The sequence below is a fragment of the Coffea arabica genome, chromosome 1e (genome assembly GCF_036785885.1).
Source record: "Coffea arabica cultivar ET-39 chromosome 1e, Coffea Arabica ET-39 HiFi, whole genome shotgun sequence".
Lineage (NCBI taxonomy): Eukaryota > Viridiplantae > Streptophyta > Magnoliopsida > Gentianales > Rubiaceae > Coffea > Coffea arabica.
This window is the reverse complement of record NC_092311.1, coordinates 11,812,519-11,836,987: the sequence shown is the minus strand read 5'-3', so window position 1 is coordinate 11,836,987 and position 24,469 is coordinate 11,812,519. Positions and strand designations below refer to the sequence as shown.

General features: G+C 38.7%; 2 protein-coding genes across 9 annotated transcripts; both read left to right on the top strand.

The window, feature by feature from the left end:
• Nucleotides 1-8,690: 8,690 nt before the first annotated feature.
• Nucleotides 8,691-22,439, top strand: LOC113700881 (replication protein A 70 kDa DNA-binding subunit B-like). Of its 8 annotated transcripts, none has more exons than XM_072053394.1 (11): nucleotides 8,691-8,823; nucleotides 8,950-9,039; nucleotides 10,432-10,618; nucleotides 10,713-10,983; nucleotides 11,104-11,200; nucleotides 11,298-11,422; nucleotides 11,516-11,594; nucleotides 11,683-11,818; nucleotides 11,922-12,082; nucleotides 13,936-14,002; nucleotides 19,826-19,948. In XM_072053394.1, exons 3-9 carry the CDS (start codon nucleotides 10,448-10,450, stop codon nucleotides 12,042-12,044), a joined length of 1,002 nt encoding a protein of 333 aa, XP_071909495.1. In that variant the 5' UTR covers nucleotides 8,691-8,823; nucleotides 8,950-9,039; nucleotides 10,432-10,447; the 3' UTR covers nucleotides 12,045-12,082; nucleotides 13,936-14,002; nucleotides 19,826-19,948. The 8 variants fall into 8 exon arrangements, with proteins under 8 accessions (XP_071909495.1, XP_071909489.1, XP_071909485.1 ...); XM_072053388.1 differs by having other exon boundaries at nucleotides 8,691-8,852; XM_072053375.1 differs by lacking the exons at nucleotides 8,691-8,823; nucleotides 8,950-9,039; nucleotides 10,432-10,618; ... (5 more) ...; nucleotides 11,922-12,082; nucleotides 13,936-14,002 and adding exons at nucleotides 18,196-18,866; nucleotides 20,117-20,390; nucleotides 20,488-20,584; ... (5 more) ...; nucleotides 21,760-21,988; nucleotides 22,077-22,439 and having other exon boundaries at nucleotides 19,826-19,970.
• LOC140016130 (uncharacterized) lies at nucleotides 16,461-17,998 on the top strand. Its single transcript, XM_072069411.1, has 2 exons — nucleotides 16,461-17,358; nucleotides 17,670-17,998. Exons 1-2 carry the CDS (start codon nucleotides 16,461-16,463, stop codon nucleotides 17,996-17,998), a joined length of 1,227 nt encoding a protein of 408 aa, XP_071925512.1.
• Nucleotides 22,440-24,469: the final 2,030 nt, after the last annotated feature.

The window sequence follows — 24,469 nt, the reverse complement described above, 5'->3', positions numbered from 1 at the left end:
ATTACACATCATTAGAGGGAGGAGAGGGGTCCTTCTCAACTCACCTTAGTAACCAAAGAGATGGAGCAACCTTGCACTTAAATCTTCCAAATCACTTCACCAAGAACCTTAATCCTACCAAGAGAAGAGTTTTTATGGAGTAAAACTAAGTTTAATCGGTTAAATTGTTTGATTGGAGCAAGAAATGAAGAAGTAAGATGAAAGCTTTCCTTTCTTTTCTCCTTGTGAAGCTCAGCCAAGATGATGAAGAATGAAGGTAATTTTGGATCAATTTGGTACTTATTTGGTAAAGGTAGTAAGATGGTCAAATGTCAAAGTCCAACCTTCAATAACAAGGTGACACTTGTCACTCTTTAAGCTTGAGATTATCTTCTTGTCTCTCCAAGACAAATATCTTAACACCTTGTAAAATAATATCACTTAATACAAAATTCCAACAAGTTGTCAAAAATATAATGCATTTACCGCACTTGCGGGTCCCACGTCCAAAATACGCTTTTAATTTCTCAAAAACTAACCGATACTAGAAAAATCATTTTAAAACTATTTTTGCTCCTAAACTTTATCTGGGGAATTTTTCTAATCAAGAAAATGTAGAAAAGGCGGGCGTTAAAAAAAATAAACCCTAGAAAATTAAAAAAATTTCCGGGTTCTCAAACTCATTTTTTTCGGGGCGTCACAATCTCCTCTCCTTAAAAGAATGTCGTCCTCGACATTCCCTCTTGTACCAATCAAGTCAAGACATCTCGCACAAATCTCTCAAGAGTCAAATCAAACCCACAGTCCGGCATCCTAAACTTCAAGCCTAGGATACACTACAGAGATCTGAAGCCTAAGCTCTGATACCAACTGTGACAGCGCCACCTCCCCCTAAGGCGAACCAGAGGGTTCGGCGGGCCGCCTGCCCAGCTCTCGCCGGGACTCAGTCGTTCACTACAGTCCTCAATTAAATTACAATATAAAAATCAAATATACATCAACTGGTCCACAAATACACATCCGTCTCCAATAATTACATGTCACAAATGCAGCGGAAACTAATCCCAAATATACATAAAATAATTCCAAATCCAAAATTGTACAAAGTTTAGGCCATCCATATACGTGCACAAGTACTACAAGTCCTTCCTTCGCCACGAGCCCTGTGGAGGGGAATAAATAGTTTTTGGGGTGAGCTAAAAGCTCAGCGAGTAACCAGAAAATCATTAATCAAATCGGTTTCACAATAGTTCATTTCAATGATGTCAATAGCAATGATGTCATAAATTAAATGATAAATCCGGAAACAACTACATCATTTGCAAAACAGTAAATATGGATTATCAATAATTCAAGAAACATTTACAATGGAAAGCGATAGTAACATTCATGAAAGGATACATTCATTCTCCTGACATTTCCTCGCTCATTTGGTCATTCATTTCATTTCATTCACCCCGTCCCTGGCTTTTGGCCAGGCTCCACCAACCTACATAGGTAATACTCGAGTATACCAAACGTTCACCCAAGTTCCTAATCGCCTGACCGAGTCCGCTTCTGGCTCAAGACGACCGGTAACAAGGGGCAATGGCCAGTTCAGCCCAAAAGGCTTACATTCATGCGCAAGTAACATTGCAATCGAAAATTTCACATTTATCGAGGTCGAGTACGATAAAGTACACACTCGCCTCGAAAACTCGTTTTGGAAATCATTATAAGCGCTTAACACGTTATCAACCAAAATACAAGTCATGAAGTCAAGAAATATAGCAAACAAGGCACACTCAAATGCCAGCACACATGATATGCAAGAAAACATTTCAAAAGTAACTTTGGAAACAGTTCAAAAGTAAATAATGTAAGAAACGGTTCATAAATAACTTTAGAAGTAGTTTGAGGTCACTCACCTCCACGGCTCAGGAACCAACCATCATATATCATTGTCTTGCTCAAATCCAAGTCTTAGATCACAAACTCAATGCAATCAAGTCCCTTCAAAGTTCGGACAGCACTTCCCCTGAATTTGCTAACTTTCCCAGCCATCATGGCTTCATTATTCTTCTCATTCAAACCCAAAGATACACACACAACAACAAGTTCATCCAATAGCCATGCAGCAAACTCCAAGTAGTACTAGTACAAGTCAAACTAGGGAAAAGTCCGGAAATGAAAGTTAAGCTCAAAACCAGAAAAACAGGTTTTGACGTCATTTTGCGGTAATGGTACCAAAGGCGCTACGATTGTCGGATGAAGGTGCAGGACCCACCGTTTCGAAGCTAAGAGATAGGGGTACAATATTGTAGAAGGTCACTCAACTCAGTTTCCAGTGTAACCAGGTCAAAAATGCAAGATGCTATACCAGAATCACGAAAACAGGTGTGAAAAACGCATTCTAGCGTAAACATCATAACTCAGCCTACACAAGTCCAAATCTAGAAATTCCAAAATCAGCTGAAAGCTACGAAACAGGGATACATTTCATCAGAAGACCTCAACAACCAATTCGGAAGCAATTCCAGCGAAAACAACCAATTACAGTCGCAGATTTCCAATTCTGGGTAACCCAGAACAGCAATAGTAATTTCGACTTATCTCATTCCACGCTACTCCGATTGACCTGAAATTTTGTAGGCGCCTCTAAAATATCATTCCCTACAACTTTCATGTTTTAAGAAAAGGCCAATTCGGCCTCTATCTAGGACCTAAAAATTCGGACAGAATGTTCATCACAAAACCCTTACTTTTCAATTTTTGGTCCAAAACAGAAATTGGTTGCAATTCATCACTTTTTCCACCTTCTAGCTTCATTACATAACATTTCCAATCATCATACATGACCCCATAATCATATTCATATGAAAACAGAAAAATCCCCAATAATTATAAAACTTCACCAATTCAACCAAAATCAAGATTTAATCCATAAATTTGCATCTTATACAACCACCAATCATGAATTACACATCATTAGAGGGAGGAGAGGGGTCCTTCTCAACTCACCTTAGTAACCAAAGAGATGGAGCAACCTTGCACTTAAATCTTCCAAATCACTTCACCAAGAACCTTAATCCTACCAAGAGAAGAGTTTTTATGGAGTAAAACTAAGTTTAATCGGTTAAATTGTTTGATTGGAGCAAGAAATGAAGAAGTAAGATGAAAGCTTTCCTTTCTTTTCTCCTTGTGAAGCTCAGCCAAGATGATGAAGAATGAAGGTAATTTTGGATCAATTTGGTACTTATTTGGTAAAGGTAGTAAGATGGTCAAATGTCAAAGTCCAACCTTCAATAACAAGGTGACACTTGTCACTCTTTAAGCTTGAGATTATCTTCTTGTCTCTCCAAGACAAATATCTTAACACCTTGTAAAATAATATCACTTAATACAAAATTCCAACAAGTTGTCAAAAATATAATGCATTTACCGCACTTGCGGGTCCCACGTCCAAAATACGCTTTTAATTTCTCAAAAACTAACCGATACTAGAAAAATCATTTTAAAACTATTTTTGCTCCTAAACTTTATCTGGGGAATTTTTCTAATCAAGAAAATGTAGAAAAGGCGGGCGTTAAAAAAATAAACCCTAGAAAATTAAAAAAATTTCCGGGTTCTCAAACTCATTTTTTTCGGGGCGTCACAATCTCCTCTCCTTAAAAGAATGTCGTCCTCGACATTCCCTCTTGTACCAATCAAGTCAAGACATCTCGCACAAATCTCTCAAGAGTCAAATCAAACCCACAGTCCGGCATCCTAAACTTCAAGCCTAGGATACACTACAGAGATCTGAAGCCTAAGCTCTGATACCAACTGTGACAGCGCCACCTCCCCCTAAGGCGAACCAGAGGGTTCGGCGGGCCGCCTGCCCAGCTCTCGCCGGGACTCAGTCGTTCACTACAGTCCTCAATTAAATTACAATATAAAAATCAAATATACATCAACTGGTCCACAAATACACATCCGTCTCCAATAATTACATGTCACAAATGCAGCGGAAACTAATCCCAAATATACATAAAATAATTCCAAATCCAAAATTGTACAAAGTTTAGGCCATCCATATACGTGCACAAGTACTACAAGTCCTTCCTTCGCCACGAGCCCTGTGGAGGGGAATAAATAGTTTTTGGGGTGAGCTAAAAGCTCAGCGAGTAACCAGAAAATCATTAATCAAATCGGTTTCACAATAGTTCATTTCAATGATGTCAATAGCAATGATGTCATAAATTAAATGATAAATCCGGAAACAACTACATCATTTGCAAAACAGTAAATATGGATTATCAATAATTCAAGAAACATTTACAATGGAAAGCGATAGTAACATTCATGAAAGGATACATTCATTCTCCTGACATTTCCTCGCTCATTTGGTCATTCATTTCATTTCATTCACCCCGTCCCTGGCTTTTGGCCAGGCTCCACCAACCTACATAGGTAATACTCGAGTATACCAAACGTTCACCCAAGTTCCTAATCGCCTGACCGAGTCCGCTTCTGGCTCAAGACGACCGGTAACAAGGGGCAATGGCCAGTTCAGCCCAAAAGGCTTACATTCATGCGCAAGTAACATTGCAATCGAAAATTTCACATTTATCGAGGTCGAGTACGATAAAGTACACACTCGCCTCGAAAACTCGTTTTGGAAATCATTATAAGCGCTTAACACGTTATCAACCAAAATACAAGTCATGAAGTCAAGAAATATAGCAAACAAGGCACACTCAAATGCCAGCACACATGATATGCAAGAAAACATTTCAAAAGTAACTTTGGAAACAGTTCAAAAGTAAATAATGTAAGAAACGGTTCATAAATAACTTTAGAAGTAGTTTGAGGTCACTCACCTCCACGGCTCAGGAACCAACCATCATATATCATTGTCTTGCTCAAATCCAAGTCTTAGATCACAAACTCAATGCAATCAAGTCCCTTCAAAGTTCGGACAGCACTTCCCCTGAATTTGCTAACTTTCCCAGCCATCATGGCTTCATTATTCTTCTCATTCAAACCCAAAGATACACACACAACAACAAGTTCATCCAATAGCCATGCAGCAAACTCCAAGTAGTACTAGTACAAGTCAAACTAGGGAAAAGTCCGGAAATGAAAGTTAAGCTCAAAACCAGAAAAACAGGTTTTGACGTCATTTTGCGGTAATGGTACCAAAGGCGCTACGATTGTCGGATGAAGGTGCAAGACCCACCGTTTCGAAGCTAAGAGATAGGGGTACAATATTGTAGAAGGTCACTCAACTCAGTTTCCAGTGTAACCAGGTCAAAAATGCAAGATGCTATACCAGAATCACGAATACAGGTGTGAAAACGCATTCTAGCGTAAACATCATAACTCAGCCTACACAAGTCCAAATCTAGAAATTCCAAAATCAGCTGAAAGCTACGAAACAGGGATACATTTCATCAGAAGACCTCAACAACCAATTCGGAAGCAATTCCAGCGAAAACAACCAATTACAGTCGCAGATTTCCAATTCTGGGTAACCCAGAACAGCAATAGTAATTTCGACTTATCTCATTCCACGCTACTCCGATTGACCTGAAATTTTGTAGGCGCCTCTAAAATATCATTCCCTACAACTTTCATGTTTTAAGAAAAGGCCAATTCGGCCTCTATCTAGGACCTAAAAATTCGGACAGAATGTTCATCACAAAACCCTTACTTTTCAATTTTTGGTCCAAAACAGAAATTGGTTGCAATTCATCACTTTTTCCATCTTCTAGCTTCATTACATAACATTTCCAATCATCATACATGACCCCATAATCATATTCATATGAAAACAGAAAAATCCCCAATAATTATAAAACTTCACCAATTCAACCAAAATCAAGATTTAATCCATAAATTTGCATCTTATACAACCACCAATCATGAATTACACATCATTAGAGGGAGGAGAGGGGTCCTTCTCAACTCACCTTAGTAACCAAAGAGATGGAGCAACCTTGCACTTAAATCTTCCAAATCACTTCACCAAGAACCTTAATCCTACCAAGAGAAGAGTTTTTATGGAGTAAAACTAAGTTTAATCGGTTAAATTGTTTGATTGGAGCAAGAAATGAAGAAGTAAGATGAAAGCTTTCCTTTCTTTTCTCCTTGTGAAGCTCAGCCAAGATGATGAAGAATGAAGGTAATTTTGGATCAATTTGGTACTTATTTGGTAAAGGTAGTAAGATGGTCAAATGTCAAAGTCCAACCTTCAATAACAAGGTGACACTTGTCACTCTTTAAGCTTGAGATTATCTTCTTGTCTCTCCAAGACAAATATCTTAACACCTTGTAAAATAATATCACTTAATACAAAATTCCAACAAGTTGTCAAAAATATAATGCATTTACCGCACTTGCGGGTCCCACGTCCAAAATACGCTTTTAATTTCTCAAAAACTAACCGATACTAGAAAATCATTTTAAAACTATTTTTGCTCCTAAACTTTATCTGGGGAATTTTTCTAATCAAGAAAATGTAGAAAAGGCGGGCGTTAAAAAAAATAAACCCTAGAAAATTAAAAAAATTTCCGGGTTCTCAAACTCATTTTTTTCGGGGCGTCACAGAGGCGTTTGTCGGCAAGGGTACGCCGTCAATTGCTCAGCCCCTAAACCTCTCCCCATCGATTGTTCTTTTCCTTTCTTCCCAGTTCACCGAAGCCCTCCGTTTCTTTTCTTTCGTTGCTTTTGTTGCCGATCGAAACCCTAGCCGCCATAGCTCCCCTCTAATTTCTTCCTCTGTTTTTCCCTTCCGTTTCCTTTCTTTCGCTTGATCTCCGTTTTTCTTCTTAGCCGTCCTCCTCTCTGTTTCCTCCTTAGCTTCTCATTTTTCTTTCTTTTGCTCCGTTATTCCTTTTTCCTCTCCGCCGCCCTTTCCAGCCGTCACTCTCATCCCTTTTCATAGCCTCTCGGTCCCTCTCCCCCTCGCACTATTTTTTGCTGAAACCTCCTTCGGCCTCCTCTGTTTCTTCTCTGTTTTTCCCTTTTTTCTTTTCGTCGCCTCCCTGTTTCTTTCTTTTCTTCTGTTTCTTCCAGCCTCAAAACCGAGCTCCCCCTTCCTCTATCTTGCGGCTGTTTTCATTTTAAAGGCACCCCAAAGAGACTAAACCTAAGATGAAAGGCCAAGATCTCCTCCTCCAAATAGGCTTATGTGTCTTATTCTTGTCCCTTTGATCGACTTTTCTTTTTTTCTTTTTTTTTTCCTTTTTTTTCTTTTTCTTTTCCAAAAACCTAGAATCGAAACAAACAAAAATAAAAGTTAAAAGATTAAATGATTAAATTTTAATTAAATGATAAAAAATGACTTAAAAATAAAAGACTAAAAGTAAATTAAATTAATCAAAAATAAAAATAATAGTAAACAAAATACCTTAAAAAAATTTGGTGTCTACAGGTGCTGTTGCTGCTTCCAACAGGGAAGGTGAGTGGCAGCCACCCTTTCCCACCCTCCTAGCGGTACTATCTGGTCACGCAACTAGATCCGGTAGTAGGGGCGAGGGAGGGGAAAGGGAAGGAGAGAGGGGAGAGAGGAAAAGGCAAAAATTTTTTTTTTGTTTCTATTGCTGCTTCTGACGGGGAGGGAGAGTGGTGGGGGAGGGGGAAAGGGAGAAGAAGGGGAGAGAGGAAAAGGCAAAAAAAATTTTTTTTTTTGGTTTCTACTGGTGCTGTTGCTGCTTCCAACAGGGAGGGTGAGTGGCAGGGGAGGCGGATTGGGAGGGGGAAGGGAGAACAAGAAGAGAGGAAAGAAAAGGAAAAAGAAAGAAAGAAAGAAAAAGAAAAGAAAAAAAGTTTCTCATCTTAAAAATTTTTCCTACAACTTTTAAGGTAAAGTTTCAGACAAACACTCAAAAAAGTCATTTGCCAAACGGGGTCACTGTTCAAGTGTGTTACTTGGATTAATGAATATCCTATGGTTATATCTGGAATAGTTTTGAAATTTTGTGCAATTAATGTTTTCTTTACATTTTACTTCTATTAATATCAAATGTTTTTGTGGATTGTTTTTTCTTTTGAACATGCTCCTTTTCTTGATTTTGTTTTATAAAAGTTGTAAATTTTAAAACTTGAGATTCATAGTTATATGCCAATTATGGTTATGTTTCCTACTGATTGGATTAGATGGGCCTAAGGTATTGATTAACTCTCCATAACCAATGTACAATTGACTTAAATGTGATTTCAGTCATTGTTGGTCAAAGTTTCAGGGAAAGGACAAATGGGTTGAGGAGTTAGGGGTTAGGGGATAGTTCGTAGCTACACTTGGAAATTAATAAAGTTCGCTCTTGATCCATTTTAATTGCTCGATTTCCCAAAATTATTGATTTCCTTTGTTGATTTTTTTTGTTTTAATAGTATCTAATTCTTGTTTTTCTTTTCTCCCCCATTAGTTTCCCTTCTCAATACAAATACATATTGATAAATACTTTCTTTTATAAATTTAATACACGCCTTGTCTAACATAACACTCTAACAGCCAAAGGGTGTTACTGTTCATTTGCTTTTTTTCGTCATCGTCGTGCGCCGTAGCATCTCATCATCATCCATTTTTTTCCTTTTTTTTATCATCATCCTTTTTCTTTTTCTTTTTTCTTTTTTTTTTAAATATTTTAATATTTTATTAATTATTTATTCCTTTTTTTTTCTATTACTACAAGGCCACGAGGCCTACTCCTTCTTTTTCTTTTTCTTTTATTACAAGGCCACGCGGCCTACTTCGTTAGCTGGATCACTTTTTCGTCTGTCATTTTTCTGTCCTCTTTTTCCTCTCTTGTGTATCATCTTCGCATCTCAATGACCTGCGAAAAACTTTTCCAGCTTCATTTCCTTAATTTCCTTAATGAAGTTTCGTCTCTGCCGCTCATTACCCTATGGTTTACTGTTTTCTCGCTTTGCCCGTTTCGCTCTCTTTTGCTTGCTGGATATCTCGCTGCTGTTTCTTCTTCAGCTGCCTTTTGTTTTCATTTTCAGCTGGCGTCTCTCAAAAAACTTCATCGGAATACTTTCCCAGACCGCTATCCTTAACGGAGTTTCTTCTTGCTCAACCGCGCCGATCTTCAGGTGACCTGTTATTATTATTTTTTTTACGTCTTTTCTGGTCTTTTTTTTCCCCTATGATTTACCAGTTTCTGTTTTTCCGCGTATTTTTTCGCCTTCTTCCATCTGCGTTTTTGGGTCAACTGTTCCTGCTTTTTTCCCTGCTCGATTTGTTGCTGCTGGGTTGCTTTTCTCTTCGTCGTTTCACCAATTTCCTTCATGCTGCTTGTGTTTTTTGAGCTGGCCTCAGGGAAACTTTTCCACCTTCTTTTCCCATAGGTGACCTCAGGAAAACTTCAGGCCACCCTTCGTCATTTCCGCCCTTGCCGTTCTTCGGGTGATTTTCCCCCCTTTTTTGGGTTCGTTTCTTCCTTTTCATTTTCATCATCTGTGACGGCAGAGATACTGATTTTATTGCATTTTTCTTTTTTTATGTTTTATTGCTGATTCTGGTTTTTATGTTGTTCCCTCCTTTTTTCCCTTTTGAGTCTTTGATTTTTTTGTTATGTCAGCCTGTTCTCTTCACTGTTTCCCCGTTTTTTCCCCTCATTCTTTGTTTATTTATTTCGCGTCCTCTTTTTCCCTGGGTTTTTCCTTGTTTCTTTCTTTTTTTCCCTTTATTTCGTTTCCTTTTTTCAGCTGTGAAGATGTCGGAGCTAATTTTATTTTCTTGCACTTTTTGAGATTTATTGCTGGAACTATGTTTTTCCCTCAGTCTTTGCCAGAACTGAGTCTTTGATTTTTTTTTACCTCGGCCTGTTTTCTTCACTGTTCCCTACTTTGTTTATTCCATATCCTCTTTTTCCCTGGGTTTTTCATTGTTGCGTTCTTTTTCCCCTTTATTTTGTTTACTTTTTCCATTTGCGGAGAAGTAGGTGCTAATTTTATTTTCTTCCACTCTTTAAGATTCATTGCTGGAACTGTATTTTTCCCTTGTTCCCTTTTCGCTTGCATCTGTGAAGGCAGCCATACTGAATTTATTGCATTCTTCTTTTATGTTCTGTTTTATTGTTGATTTTTTGATATCTCAACCTGTTTTCTTCACTGTTTCCCCCTTTTTTTCCCCTCGCTTGTTTATTTATTTCATATCCTCTTTTTCCTTGGGTTTTCCCTTGTTTCTTTCTTTTTTTCCCTTTATTTCGTTTCCTTTTTTCAGCTGTGAAGATGGAGGAGCCAATTTTATTTCCTTGCACTTTTTGAGATTTATTGCTGGAGCTGTGTTTTTCCCTTGTTCCCTTATCTTGGTTGCCGCTTATCAATATTGCTTTTTGTTTGCTCTCTTATGCTTATGGTATTTGTTTTTTTCCCCCCCAACCTCGTGCTGTTCCTTTCTTCCCTCGTTCATTTTTCCCCCACCTCATGCTGTTCCTTTCTTTCCCCGTTTATACAATGATTTTATCTTATGCTTTTACTTAGTTGCCTAAATTGAACAATGGCATCGCCTATTGCTGCTGTACCCCGAATTGTTCGCATATCTGAGGTTAATGAAACTTTGGTCAATTGGAAGACTTTGGTGCACGTTGTTGAGTCTCATCGTGTCAAGCACGTTCAACTGCATGGTTCTTCCAAGTCATTTTGTCACTTCGAATTTGGTGATTCCCAGGTTTTGCTCTCTGCCATTTACTTTTATTTACCAGTTCTTTGCTTTAGATCTGCTCCATTGTATCTTGCTTAACTTGGTCTATTTTTCCCCTCAGGGTATTATGGTTTCTGCAGTTGTCTATGATGATGACATCTCGCATGTGGATGGCCTTCTATTGCCGTTCAAGAAGTATTACGTATCAGCTGTGGAGATTTGTGAAATTCCAGAGACTACTCCCCCGGGACTTTATCGATTCTATTGGGTTATTAACAGTAAGACTGTTGTCGAGGAAGTTGCTGAAGAGGTCGGGCCAGTGCTTTCGTTTTATTTCCATCTGCGCTCATTTGAATCACTTCATTTTGTGGCTGACACTGATGAGTTCATAAGTTGTTCTTCTCTATCTACTATCCTGCTTTTCTCCTTCCATGGATTGCTTTTTTCTATGTTTTCTGTTTGCCTTTGTTTGCATTTCTGGCTAATTCGCTGCATGTGATGTTTAACTCCAGATGTAATGGGGCTCATTGTTCATGCTTTCCTTCCACGAGATGTTTATATGGACGGGACTATGCGCCATGGGAGGGACTATGTCATAGTCGACCACAGGTTACCATTCCCTTGTTAGTTTTGATTTTTGCCCCTTTTTGTTTGATCTCTTTTTTCTTTATTTGAGATGGCCCTTGGATTTGTGCGCTTACTACAGTAAATGTCCAGTCCTTTTGACTTTGTGGGAGGATTTTGAGGCTGTCGAAGGTCATGTTATTGATGAAGCAATGCCCACCATGCCTGTTATTATTGCTATGAGGGTTAGGGTCTTAACAGAAAATTGTATGTCTTCCTTTTTTCCTTGTATATTATGTTTTATTCCCTTGGTCCCTGCTTAGCTTATTTTTTATTGGTTTGCTTATTCTGTTGATCTAGATATATTGTTGTCCACCCAGCCATCTTCTGTTATACTTGTTGCTCCTGATGTTTTGGAGGCACGCCAGCTTGATTATTGGTTGGTTTCTATCAATTTGAACTGTTGTTCATCAGTGTTTAGGCCTTTCGATTCAGTTATGTGCTTGCTTATATTTTGTTTTTTTTAGGTGTGAAAAAAATGTTTCGGACTTAGTCCGTATGGTTTTTGATGATAAATCGTATGCTAATCCGGCTATTCTTCTGCCCCCTGTTCGTGATCCAACTCTTACTGCAATCTCCAGCGTTGCGTCATTCACTCGATTTGTTAGTGACTTTCTTTTTCCATAACGCCGCTTTTCCCTTTGCTGTGATTTTTCCCTCTTCTTTGTAGTTGTATTGTTTAGTTGCTGTTTTCTATTGCTTTCAGGATCGAGCAACTGTCTGGATTAAGGGCCGTGCTGAAATTGCGTGTCCGATGACTCGCTTTTGGCATCTTGCTTGCCCCCACTGTTATCGTCCCTATGATTTTTCCAGTACCTTAGGGATTTGATGCCTTTCTTGTGGCCTGGGGATGTATATTTTTTCAAGGTATGTTCCATGTTTGGTATTAGTCAGTTGCTTTGATTCCGATAAGTCTTTTCCCAAATGGAGGGGAGCGTTTTAAACTTTCCTTCTGGTTATTCCCATTACTTGTGCAAGGCATGGATTAGATTTACTATTCATGACGATACTGGCCATGTAAATGTTGTCGCTTTGGGTGTTGAAGCTGAAAAGATAATTGGACTTAGTGCATTTCAGTTGTACCGGTCTGTTGATGCCGAGGTTGTGTTCTTCTTTCCATTGCACGCAGACTTGTTAACTGTAGCTGTGGTTTGCTATCAGCTATTTTCTTATCCCCTTTTTTACTGTGCAGTTTTTTGGCCTATATAAACAAGTTCGCCGTTGCCTAGAACGGAAAAACCTGTTGTGTTATATAAAGCATTCCTCTGATGTGATTAGGTCAACGGCCATGTCCAAGTTCACAGCAGTTACTTGCTACTTATGTTAAAATCATAGCTGGTTTGGGGATTACTCTGTTGACTTTGGTTATTGCGGCTGTTGCTTTTTTAAAGCTTTGAGGATGCTGTTATGTATGGACTTTATTTTGTCTGATAGGCTGACTTTTTGCGTTGGTCTGTAATCAGTTTGCTTGTAATGAATGAGGATATCCCGTTTCCTCCCACATTCACATTTTCGTTCCAATGACTAATTGTGCTTTTTTTTTATATGCAAAGCATGCGCTGTAGCTGTTTAAGGATTATTTGTCCTGTTAGACACCTCTTTCCCTTTTCCCTCGCTATTCAAAAACAGTTTGTAGTTCCGCTCAGCCAATTGCTCTTTCTCCGAAACCCCATGGCTTTTCCAACAATGCTTTATGCTTAGCTTGTCGTGCCCAAAGGCATGCATGACCATCTCTGAGGCCTTGGTTTCACCTTTTCATTTCTTGCATCGATTTTTATACCATTCATCAAATTCCAAATTGCTCTCAGGTGTATTTTTTCCTTACACAAAAAAAAGGGGCTAAAAAAAACATTAACTGTAGCTGTGGTTTCCTGCTTGATTTTGTGTTGCGTGCAGCTGCTTTTATTTCCCCCAGGCTCAATGTTAATTAGATTTTGTGCCCCTTTTGCCTTATACATCAATGACCACTTTTTGAAACGCTCGCTAATGTTTCCATGTTTCCATATATGACTTACGTGGACTCTTACCCTACTACGTGTTTTTTATGCATTCCTGATACCCACTGAACGTCATTTCTACTAATTTTTCCTTAGGATACTTTAAGCTTTGGATACGTTGCACGTCTTTCCATCGTCGGCAGCGCCATTGTTCTTTGCAATGTCCACTTTTGTCGTCGTTGCTTCTATCAATCTTTACCAGTTTTTATGCGATGTCAATAGTCACTCATAGGAAAAAGATGTTAGCTATCTACTATTTTTAAACTCATTTGCATGGATCTTCATTTCATGCCAATAGTCGTTCAGAGGGGAAAAAAAAAGGTCAGCGTTTTGCTATTTTTAACCTTCTTTGCATGGATTGTTGTTGAACAAAGTACCCTTGCGTACTCTTTCATCTTTTTTTGCCCGTTGCATGCCTTGGCTAATGTGCTTTCTACGCTCTATTAAACTCTCTGCTTTGTCTGGGTTTCTCCCCTTCATTTGTTTCTTCTACTTGCTCCAACGCCAAGCAGACTTTCTTAACATCATGTTGGTGCGTGAATCTTTACTACATGCCTCTTGCTGCTTCAGTTGTTTTTTTTCCCCCTCCAATTTTTCTTTAGCTACCAATTAAACGCTTTGTCCTTTATTTACCCTGTACGCCATCTGCTTGGTACTTAATATTTATCTTTTATGCATGCACTTTTTTGTTGATACTTTTTCCCTTGCCTTTGTGGTTTCCAGTCGAGTCTTCTTGTAGGGGACGCGCATCAATCTCGGTTGCTTCTGCTGCTGTTTCTTCCTTTTTAAGGTATTATGGTTTTTCTTAAATTGTGGATTATCTGTTTTAGTATTTTTCCTTGCCAATGAACATGTTTACAATCCATTCTATATTACTGATAGGTTCTTCTATCATCGTAATAGCGTCTTGTGTGCTTTCTTTTGATCATTTTTTCATCAACTGTGGTCATTGTTTTTCATGGCTTTCCTATTCTCATAACATTTTTCCTTGCATTATTACTCACTTGGTGATCAATGGCAATTATGTTCATGAGCTTGTTATTTTGTCATGGGTTCTTTGACCCTTTGTAAAATCTATCAGCCAGTAAAATCCTTTGTGCGTTCTATAAATATCTAATGCTTAGTGTACTAGGATCCGTACAACCTTATTCTTGGTTGCATGGACTACAACTTAGTTCGCCGTGACCGTTATGCGGCCATGGACAAAGACAAAAAAGATCCTTTGCTACAGTGTAGGAGGGATGCTTATGCTGCAAAGAAAAACACTGCCCGTGTTCCAAAGGCTAACACTGCCCGTGCCTATCAGCCTAGCATGCACGCACATAAGGCAGGAAACTCTAAATCTGGCTCCCTGCCTACTTTATAGCAGACAGTCGTATCTGCTTTTACATCTAACGTTACCCATGCTGCTGGCCAGAGCCTTACTGAAACTTCTGCTCCTCTTATGCGTCGGCCAAAGAAGTATAAGAGCCGTCGTATGAAGAGTTCCTGTGATATTCCATCTGCTTCCCAGCAGATAAACACAGCTGCTTCTATCCCTGAATCATCTGATAATCATGAAGCCCAATTGCCCGTGCGTGACCATTTATTAGTTGGCCTGTTTGACTCTATTGCAAAACGCTTGGATTCTAATCTTGAAACCCAGCCAACTTCTCACCAACCTAATTCCTCTGCTTCTCTCTCTAATGTGCTACCACCATTAGAAGGTACATTGCAAAGACCTTGTCATCGCCATTCCTCAGTTGTTTTCCTCACACCTCTACTCCTACTTTGTTATTGGTTAAACATTAATACTCTGTTGTACCAGTTCCCGCTATTCTGCCTATAGAGGAAGGAACCTGTGTTATCAACCTAGATGACGCTCAGCCTCTCGATGCTCAGATCAGGCCAACTATTATCGTCAATACCCGTGCTCCTTCTAGAGGTAGTTCAGTACCTGGTACTTAGCATGTATATAAACTTAGGACTTCGTTCTACTGTTGCGTTCTTTTTCAAACTCCCGCAGCAATGATATTGTTTCCGTCATTGCATCAGGGAGACGGAAAAAGATTTCGCGCTTAGATAAGATTCCAGATAGTCCTCTTGTGCTGCCACGAGCCCCAGACTGTAAACATTGTGGAGCAAAAAGATTTCATTTAGAACCTCCCAATTTCTGTTGTTCCGGAGGAGAGGTTTCTGTCGTCATCCCAGTTATGCCTTATAGCGTTTACCGTCTTTTTTTTGGTGTAGACGAGGAATCAGTGGATTTTAGGAAAAACGCCCGTACCTACAATAATAACGTGGCTTTTACGTCCTTTGGTGCCAAATATGACCACGAATTAACGAAAAACACCAAGGGAGTTTACACCTTTCGAGTTCAGGGTCAGGTGTATCATTTACTGAATAGCTTAGTTTCTCAGAACAGTCAACCAACTGGGATTCAATTGTACTTTTATGACCAAGAAGAAGAATTGTCTAAAAGGCTTAGCAACTCCCCCAGGTTACGCGAGAGTACTCTCCGGCTCTTAATGCAGATTTTGGAGTCTAATCCTTACACTAGATTCTTTAAAAGCCTTTGCCATGTCAACAATCTTGATGATCATAGGATCGCTCTTAATTGAAATCCTGGACTGGATCAAAGGGTATATAACTTGCCCACTTCGTCTCAAGTTGCTGCAATATGGACTGAATCTGAAGATGAGGCGTTTGAAAAAAATGCTCACATTCAAGTTTATACTCACTCAAATACCAGCCATAGGATACAGCACTACTTTTCATGCTATGATACATTGCAGCATTCTCTTCTGTTACCACGTGGTGAGTCTAGTTGGCATCATGGTATCTTAAGGAATTCTGATTCTAGGAAACGAAAAAGAAGCACTTCGGATGATATTGATCTTCATGATGCTTCTTTGATAGGGACTACATCATACCTTATTCGCCTAGAACAAGAAGGCAAGTCTAGCTTATATGTTCTCCCTAGCTTTTTGTTCCATTAGCTTATTCGATGTGTGTATAAATTTTTTGTATGGTTTGCTTTCTCTTGCATAGCTGCTGAGTATGGAAAAAAGGAACGTCATACGGTCTCTGCTAGGGAATATTATTGTTACTTGCTTCAGATGAGAGAAGCCGATAGATCCATGTTATTGCACACTGGCCGGTTGTTGCAACAGTTTGTTGTGGATATATATGTTAAAATTGAGACATCTAGGCTTGACTTCCATAGGAAAAACCAAAATGATATTAGAACATAAATTCTCCAAGGTGTTATGGATAGTATAGCTGCAGGAAAGAGTGAAGGGAAGCAGGTAGGCCGGAGGATATATCTTCCATCTTCTTTTATTGGTGGCCCAAGAGATATATGTCATCATTATGTAGATGCAATGGCGTTAGTTCAGAAATTTGGCAAACCAGATCTCTTCATTACTATGACATGCAATACCCAATGGAAAGAGATTCAAGAAAACTTAAAATATGGAGAATCAGCACAGGAACGACTAGATCTGGTTTCTAGAGTGTTTAAAGCAAAGTTTGAGCTGCTCAAGGCTGAAATACTCAAGAAGAAAATATTCGGTGAAGTTGCAGCATGCGTTCATGTGATTGAATTCCAGAAAAGAGGCCTTCCTCATGCTTACATACTCTTGATTCTTAAGCCTGAATATAAGCTATTAAGTCCAGAAGCTTATGACCGAATTGTTTCTGCTGAGATTCCAGATCCGAATAAGCAAAAATATTTATACTCTCTTGTTGTCAGACATATGATGCATGGCCCTTGTGGACCGTTGAAGCCAGATAATGTTTGCATGAAAAATGGGTTCAGTAAGAACCATTTTCCAAAAGATTACTGTGACTTCACTGTCCATTCAGAAGATTCCTATCCACATTATAGGCGTCGAAGGAATGGTCCAACTGTAAGAGTACGAAAACAGTTGTTGGATAACCGTTGGGTTGTCCCCTATAATCCTTACCTTCTTGCACTTTTTGACTGCCACATGAATGTTGAGGTTTGCTCAACTATCAAGCTGGTCAAGTATTTATACAAATATGTCTACAAGGGCCATGACCGTGTGAGCTTTCATGTTCATTCTGGTTCTGGCAGTGAGGATATTGACGAAATCAATGAGTTCCAGTCTGGAAGATGGGTTGCTGCTGCAGAGGCATTTTGGCGTATATACAGATTTTTGCTAAATGAAATGACTCCTTCTGTTTACACCTTTCAATTACACCTTCCAGGCCAACAGATGATTTCTTTCCATAAAAATACAGATCTTGCTGACCTTTTGGACCGTGCTTCTTTTAAAAAAACCATGCTTACACAATTTTTTCATATGAACCGAACCAACAAAGTAGCTCAGAAACTTAATTGCTTGTACCATGAATTCCCTGAATTTTTTGTTTGGAAAGCAAAAAAAAAAAATGGTCTCAAAGAAAATGGAAAAAAGTGATTGGTAGGATGGTGACTGTTAGTCCAATTGAAGGTGAGCGTTATTATCTTAGGCTGTTGCTGTCTCATGTTCGTGCTCCCAAATCCTTTAAGGATCTTTTGACTGTTAATGGCAGTCTTGCTATATCATATAGAGAGGCTGCATTTCAGATGGGTCTTCTCCAATCTGATACTCACGTAGAGGACACTCTCAATAATGCAGTGGCATTTCAAATGCCATGTTCACTGCGCATCTTATTTGCAGTTTTGTGGTTTACTGTTCGTCCAGTAATCCGAAGTCATTGTGGGAAAAATATGAGGGTGCCATGTCTTCTGATTTTGAAAGAAGTAGAGATCTTTCTGGTTGTGATTCCGAAGAAGTGAGGGGTTGCGTTCTTCAAGATATTAATAAAATATTGGAACAGATGGGAAAAAATATAGGTGATTACCATTTTGTGCCTGATAACTTTCACCTTACGGCTGATGAACGAGTCACGAAGAACATTCAGCATGAAAGAAATATTCCATTTACTGAGGAGGACTTACTTTTGTCTTCGAAGTTGAACATAGGCTAGAGACATGCCTATGATGTTATTATGTCTGAAGTTCTCTTCTCAGGAAATACAAGTTTTTTTGTTGACGGGCCTGGTGGAACAGGAAAGACATTCCTTTATCGTTCCCTTCTTGCAACACTCAGGTCTCATGGTCACATAGCAATAGTTGTTGCTTCGTCTAGTGTGGCTGCTTCCATTCTTCTAGGGGGCCGAACTGCACACTCGCGCTTTAAAATTCCTTTGGATGTGTCCGCAAACAAAATTTGCCAGATTAGCAAACAGAGCTCTATTGCAAGATTGATCGCACTTGCTAAGCTGATTCTTTGGGATGAAGCGTCCATGGCTAAAAAGGATACTGTTGAAGCGTTTGACTTGCTACTAAAGGATGTCATGGATTCTAATAACCCTTTTGGAGGTAAGGTTGTGGTTTTTGGAGGTGACTTCCGACAAACCTTGCCTGTTATACCAAATGTTTCCAGGGATCAACAAATTGAGGCTAGCTTTGTTCATTCACCTCTATGGAAAACCCTTCAAAAAATAACTTTATCAGAGAACATGCGCGCTATTTCGGATCGTCAATACTCAGAGTTTCTTTTGAGAGTAGAAGAGGGACATGAGCCAGAGGATGAGGAAGGGAAAATATCTTTGCATAAGGACATATTAATTCCGTTTACTACAAAAGATGCCTCGCTCAATAGGTCGGTGCAGATTCCGCACTCTTATCTTACACTGTTAGCATTTTCGCATGCTTAGTATATACGTACATATTTGACCAGATTCTTATTTGCTTAGGTTGATAAGCTTCGTCTTTTCAGACCTGCATGCTTATTCAACAGATCCCTACGCGATGACCAATAGGTGTATCCTTACGCCGAAAAACTCTTCTGTTGACGATATCAATGATGTGCTTATTGATCGATTCCCTGGAGAAGCTTTTGTTTTCATGAGTACAGACAGAACTCTCAATGAAAAAGATCAGGGAGATTATCAGGACTTCCTAAACTCTTTGAATCCAAAAGGATTGCCCCCCATAAATTAGTTTTAAAAGAAAACTGTCTGGTCATTTTGCTTAGGAACCTAAATCCGTCAGAGGGACTGTGTAACGGCACGAGGCTTATTTACAAAACCTTAGGCAACATGCCCTTTGTGCAGAAATTGCTGTAGGCCAGCATCGAGGCAAGAGAGTGATTTTGCCTAAGATTCCCCTTCAAACATCTGACAATGAAAAAAATGGCATTCCTTTTAAGCGCACACAGTTTCCAGTAAAGCTGTGTTTTGCCATGACCATCAATAAGTCGCAGTGCTAGACATTAGATCGGGTTGGTATCTATCTGCGTGAACCCATGTTCTCGCACGGACAGTTATACGTTGCTTTGTCTCGGGCTAAAATGGCCAGTGAAGTTAGGGTCCTTATAATGCCACCAATATTTTTTGCTCCTGATCTTGTGCCTGAATGTAAAACAAGGAATGTTGTCTATCGTGATATCCTTGAATTAGCTGCTAAATGACTATCTATGCTAAGGTATTCCCAGATTGGTGGCTTTATGCAAGCCTTTTCTGACTTTGCTAACATTCTTTTTATTGGACTTTCATCTTGCTTTTCCTGCTGTTCTTGTTCTGCCATAACCTTATGTACTTTCGCACATCTTTGGTACAGAATGGGTGATCTTTTGTTCATTGACGACATAAAGCCTGGAATGAAATCTTGGACAGCTATAATAACGGTCCAAGAAAAATTGAATGTTTGCTCTGCACCCTCCACTTCAACTAAATGGCAAAAGTTCATTTTTGTTGACTCAAAGGTATGCTTATATTACTATTGAAAGCTTCTTGTCTAGGTGCACTTTCCCCTAATACTATGTATCTTTGGTAGTAAATCACACCTTTGTTGTTTTGTTCTCATTACCCATAAAGTAGCCAATTTTCCCTATGAAACTTCCTTTCCCAGGGATCAAAAGTCCAGGGAGTACTTTTTGACTATGCCATACAAAAAATGGGTCCTAAGCTGAAGCTCTACAAAAAATATCGCATCTCAAATGCTGAAGTCAGATCTGCTGCTGAAAGGTTCCAGCTTGATGGACTTAAGCTCCAGTGGATTATAAGCACCAAAACTATTGTAGAGGAAATTGATGAGGCTGATTCAAGTGTGTTGCCATTCCACTTTGATTTCACGGCTTATAAAGACCTGCCTCCTTACGCAGACATGAAATACGAAATTGTTGGTCAGTATAAAGCACAACTCATGGTTTATTTTCTATTGCACTTATATGAAATAAAAGTTGTATCTGATTTTTCCTTGCTTTTTTTTTCTAAATATAGATGTCATTGGAATAGTCATCCATGTCTCGTCGGTAATTCCAGTCCATAAAGATTCACGTTCATCCCTTGTGCAAAAATTTTGGCTTGTGAATGAAGAGTAAACTCTTTTCTTGTTCTTCCTTTGCTGCATCAAAAATCATGAAACAGTTGACACAATTACCCCGTCATTATAAAAATATAACAGCTATTTCTCTGTTCTTGCTATTACATAGAATGAATCCTATTCTGCTGTCTCTTTGGAATGAGTTCACTAAAAATGAAGGAAAATCTATCACTGAACTGAAAGACAAGTATCCTGTTTTAATATGTCGCAGGCTCAATGTTGTTATGTACAATGGTAAGTGGAATCATTGCTGATCGCCATCCTTAATTATATGTTATGCTAACCTGCCTTTGTATTAATACTCTGACTGGCTATCTTTGCCTCTTAGGAATTGCTTTGTCAACCAGGAATGACTCGGTTATTCTTGTCAATCCACCAGTCAGAGAAGTTAATCAGCTAAAGCATTGGTTTTTTCCTCTTACTTCCTAGATTTTTTTCCAGGTCTTCTCGCATACCATTACTTAGCATTTCGTGTCACCATTTGCGTTCATTCTTTCCAACAGGGCTGCCAGAAATGAAAAAAGCTTTGCGGGTCTTCTTGAGGATAACATGCATGCTAAACAAAGTCCTCAGCTATTTCACCAATCACACCAGAAAATTATTTCTATCATTGATGTTGTTCCGACACAAAAGGTTTACATTTGTACCCATTTTTTTCCCCTCTTTTTCCGTTATGCAGCAAAAAACCTCACCTACCTCCTCCGTTTTTTGTATTTTTCAGGTTTCATGGGTTAAGGCACAGGTTTCTTTCAAGCACATCATCCAAAAATATTATTACATGGGTTGCATAAAATGCCACCGCATGACTGCTGCAAACTTTGGAACTACATTTACTTGCAACCATTGTAATGAGAAACAACAGGCTTCTCCCAGGAAAGCAATCTCGACATGCAATTCATTGTTTCATGTGAAGTTACAGCCTTTTGTTCAAAAATAACATATTCTCTGATCTTAACCCAAGCTTTATTGCATGCAGGTACCGTTTTGATGTAGACCTCACTGACCACACTGACACACTCACTGCTTCTGTGTTTGGTGACTTGGCTGAATCTTTGCTCACATTTACTGCACTTGAAGCAATGAATTACCACGAAGAGGTTTGATAAATATCCATAATAAGCCTTAAAGATTTTTTAAACAAATCAATGACGTTTTATATATATATATAGAATACAGAATTGCCGCTAGAAAAGGTTCATCAAGAGCTACAATCAAGGATGTTCATCATACAATTAAAGCCAGCAGCTACCAGGGATGGAGGAGGTCATCAGCGTTATACTATTGTCTACTTTTTTGAGGATTCAAGCTCTGAGGAATCTGCTAACAAGTCTGCGCATCCTGATGTCCACACTATTTCTCTTGGAATTGGCAATACTGTCCCAACAAATGCAGCTCCAGGTTTGTATGTACAAGGAAAAAACTTTTTCCAACTATACATACTCAATTTATTGCTTCCGCTGATGCTTCTCAATAAATTGCTGTTTAGAAAACCAAGTTTCTTCATCGAAGGTGCGAATTCGTCTTGATACAAAGTTCGATCAATCTGAAGATGCAAATGACAATACATCCAAAGATGAGTAGGCACCCATCAGCAAAAAGGCAAAGAAAAATTGAATGCCTTTTCATTCCTTAGTTTTCTACCTATGAAACCAAATGTCTGTGCCTTTTGCAAATGGTTAAAGCATTCATTTTGCTGCTGGTTTTAAAGCTCTATCTCAAACTTATGACCTACCTTTTGAAGCCTTAGCTTTATCTGAACAAAAGGTCTGAGAAGTATTGCTATCCCTTATTAGTCAGTACATTATCTGCTCGATTCTATATAAATTAATTGGATGACTTTTGTCCATAACTTGACAGCTTTTAACATCTAGATGGCCAATTCCAAATAATGCAAACACAACAACTATATTCATTGCTGCACAATTGCATTTCAGCCAGTACTCCATCCAACACCTACCTACATTTCGGAATTTCGCCCAATAGCAACTCAGTTATATTAAATGCCTCTCTCTCTCTCTCACACACACACCTGCTTGTTTAAAAATACTACCCAGTTGCATTGGCACTCATACTTGTTCGTGCATTGTGTATATTCTCCTTTCCTTCCAGGTGCTCCTCCCTTCTTTAAGCCTTTTTCTACACAACAAGCTTTTCAAGTGTGCAACTTCACCGCCAATATAAGAAAAGAAAATTTTTTTGCCGCAACTCTTTGTACAACAGGAAACTTCTCCAAACCTTTCTATGTACCATTTCTTCCTAACCTTCCTGCATAATTACTTAGCAGTAAAAATGAATGGGCCAAAAAATCCGTTTAAAAGATGGGAGTTAGTTCGAGTTGCCGGCAAAGTAAAGTTTTATCTTCGCATATTTGATCATAAAAAGATCCATGCAGCAACTAGTGTTAAAAATCAGGAGGGAAAAATAATATACTCTGTCAAAAAAAATTTTATAGAGGCTTTCCCCATGGTATTTATGTACATGGGTGAACCATCATTATTTTCACTTGCGTCGGTTAAACAATGGTTGCAGAATATCATCCTTATTTCTTCACAGGCATTCCTATCCCAAGGCAAGTATCCTTTCCTGCTTACACCTCTGTTATAAAATACATGAAAATCTTATTGTTTTCTTTTTCCAATAGAACCTCCAAAGATTACCTGAATATTAAATGGACAGCCATGGTGCTATGTACTTTTTTGCACAGATATGGAGAAACAGGTACTCTTACTATCCACTTCTATCTCTTGGATTACGTTTATCATATATTTACAAATCTCTTCTGTTCGTAGAAAATTCCAGTAGAAATGTTTCGATATAATAACTTTGCAGAGGGGCAGACCATTACAGTTAAACACGGCCTTGCTGAGTGGAGTCTACAAATCACAGATCATTGTTTTGGAGGCGAATGGAAATTTTTTTGCAAGCACAACTATATTGACATAAATGACATGCTTTTCTTACGAAAAAGAGTTAACTTCATATACGATGCACTGCCTTTCTCAACCAATCATCTACAAATTTGGACACGCTGGACCCTACCCTTATCAATGATCTCTTATGAATTCTCCGTCTCACAAGGAAGCTACAATTCTACTGCTCTTTTACATTATTTCTAAGTTATATATACACTCACACATCCATTCCTTTCATTTCAGAAAATATCAAAAACGAGCCGAGTGCAACTTTGGTCACCTCATCAATCAATCGATTTTTTTCTCATGATCTTATGGCATTAGATTCTTTTTACCAAGTTTTTTCTTCCGCTGCTAAGCACGCAATGGTGTGCACTTTCTCCTATTAAACATATCCACTGATTTCTAATCCACTCCTCAAAACGCTTTATCTTTATTACACTGATTCGTTTCTTTTCCAGGAAGTTCCCAAGCATGCCCATCCGAGATTACATGAATCAAGAACCCCAACTATTGTCCTCACAAGCGGAACTAAAAACTATATCATTGGAATGGCCGACAACAGATTTCACCAAAACTGGAACACATTTGTTAACGATCATGGTCTTCAACAAAGAGAAATAATTGTATTCATACCACAGTCCCGTACATCCCTTGCTGTTTTAGTTTTCGGAATCAATGGCGTAGAAATCATGTATCCATGGCATCATGCATTTCACCTTTAATATATTGATATCTTTGATTACCAGATTAGCATATCGCCTCCATTACCAAAATTAGCTTGCTATGTTTAAGTTTTTAATATATTGATATCTTTGGTTACCAGTATTACTTCTGCTCTTAACTTATTTACCAATAAGCCCAGCTACTATTTACACTATTTTAATCCTTCATGGGCATTCAAATTTTATATTCCACCGCGCTTGGTTTACTTCTCCTAGTTTGTTAACAAATTGATTAGGACATT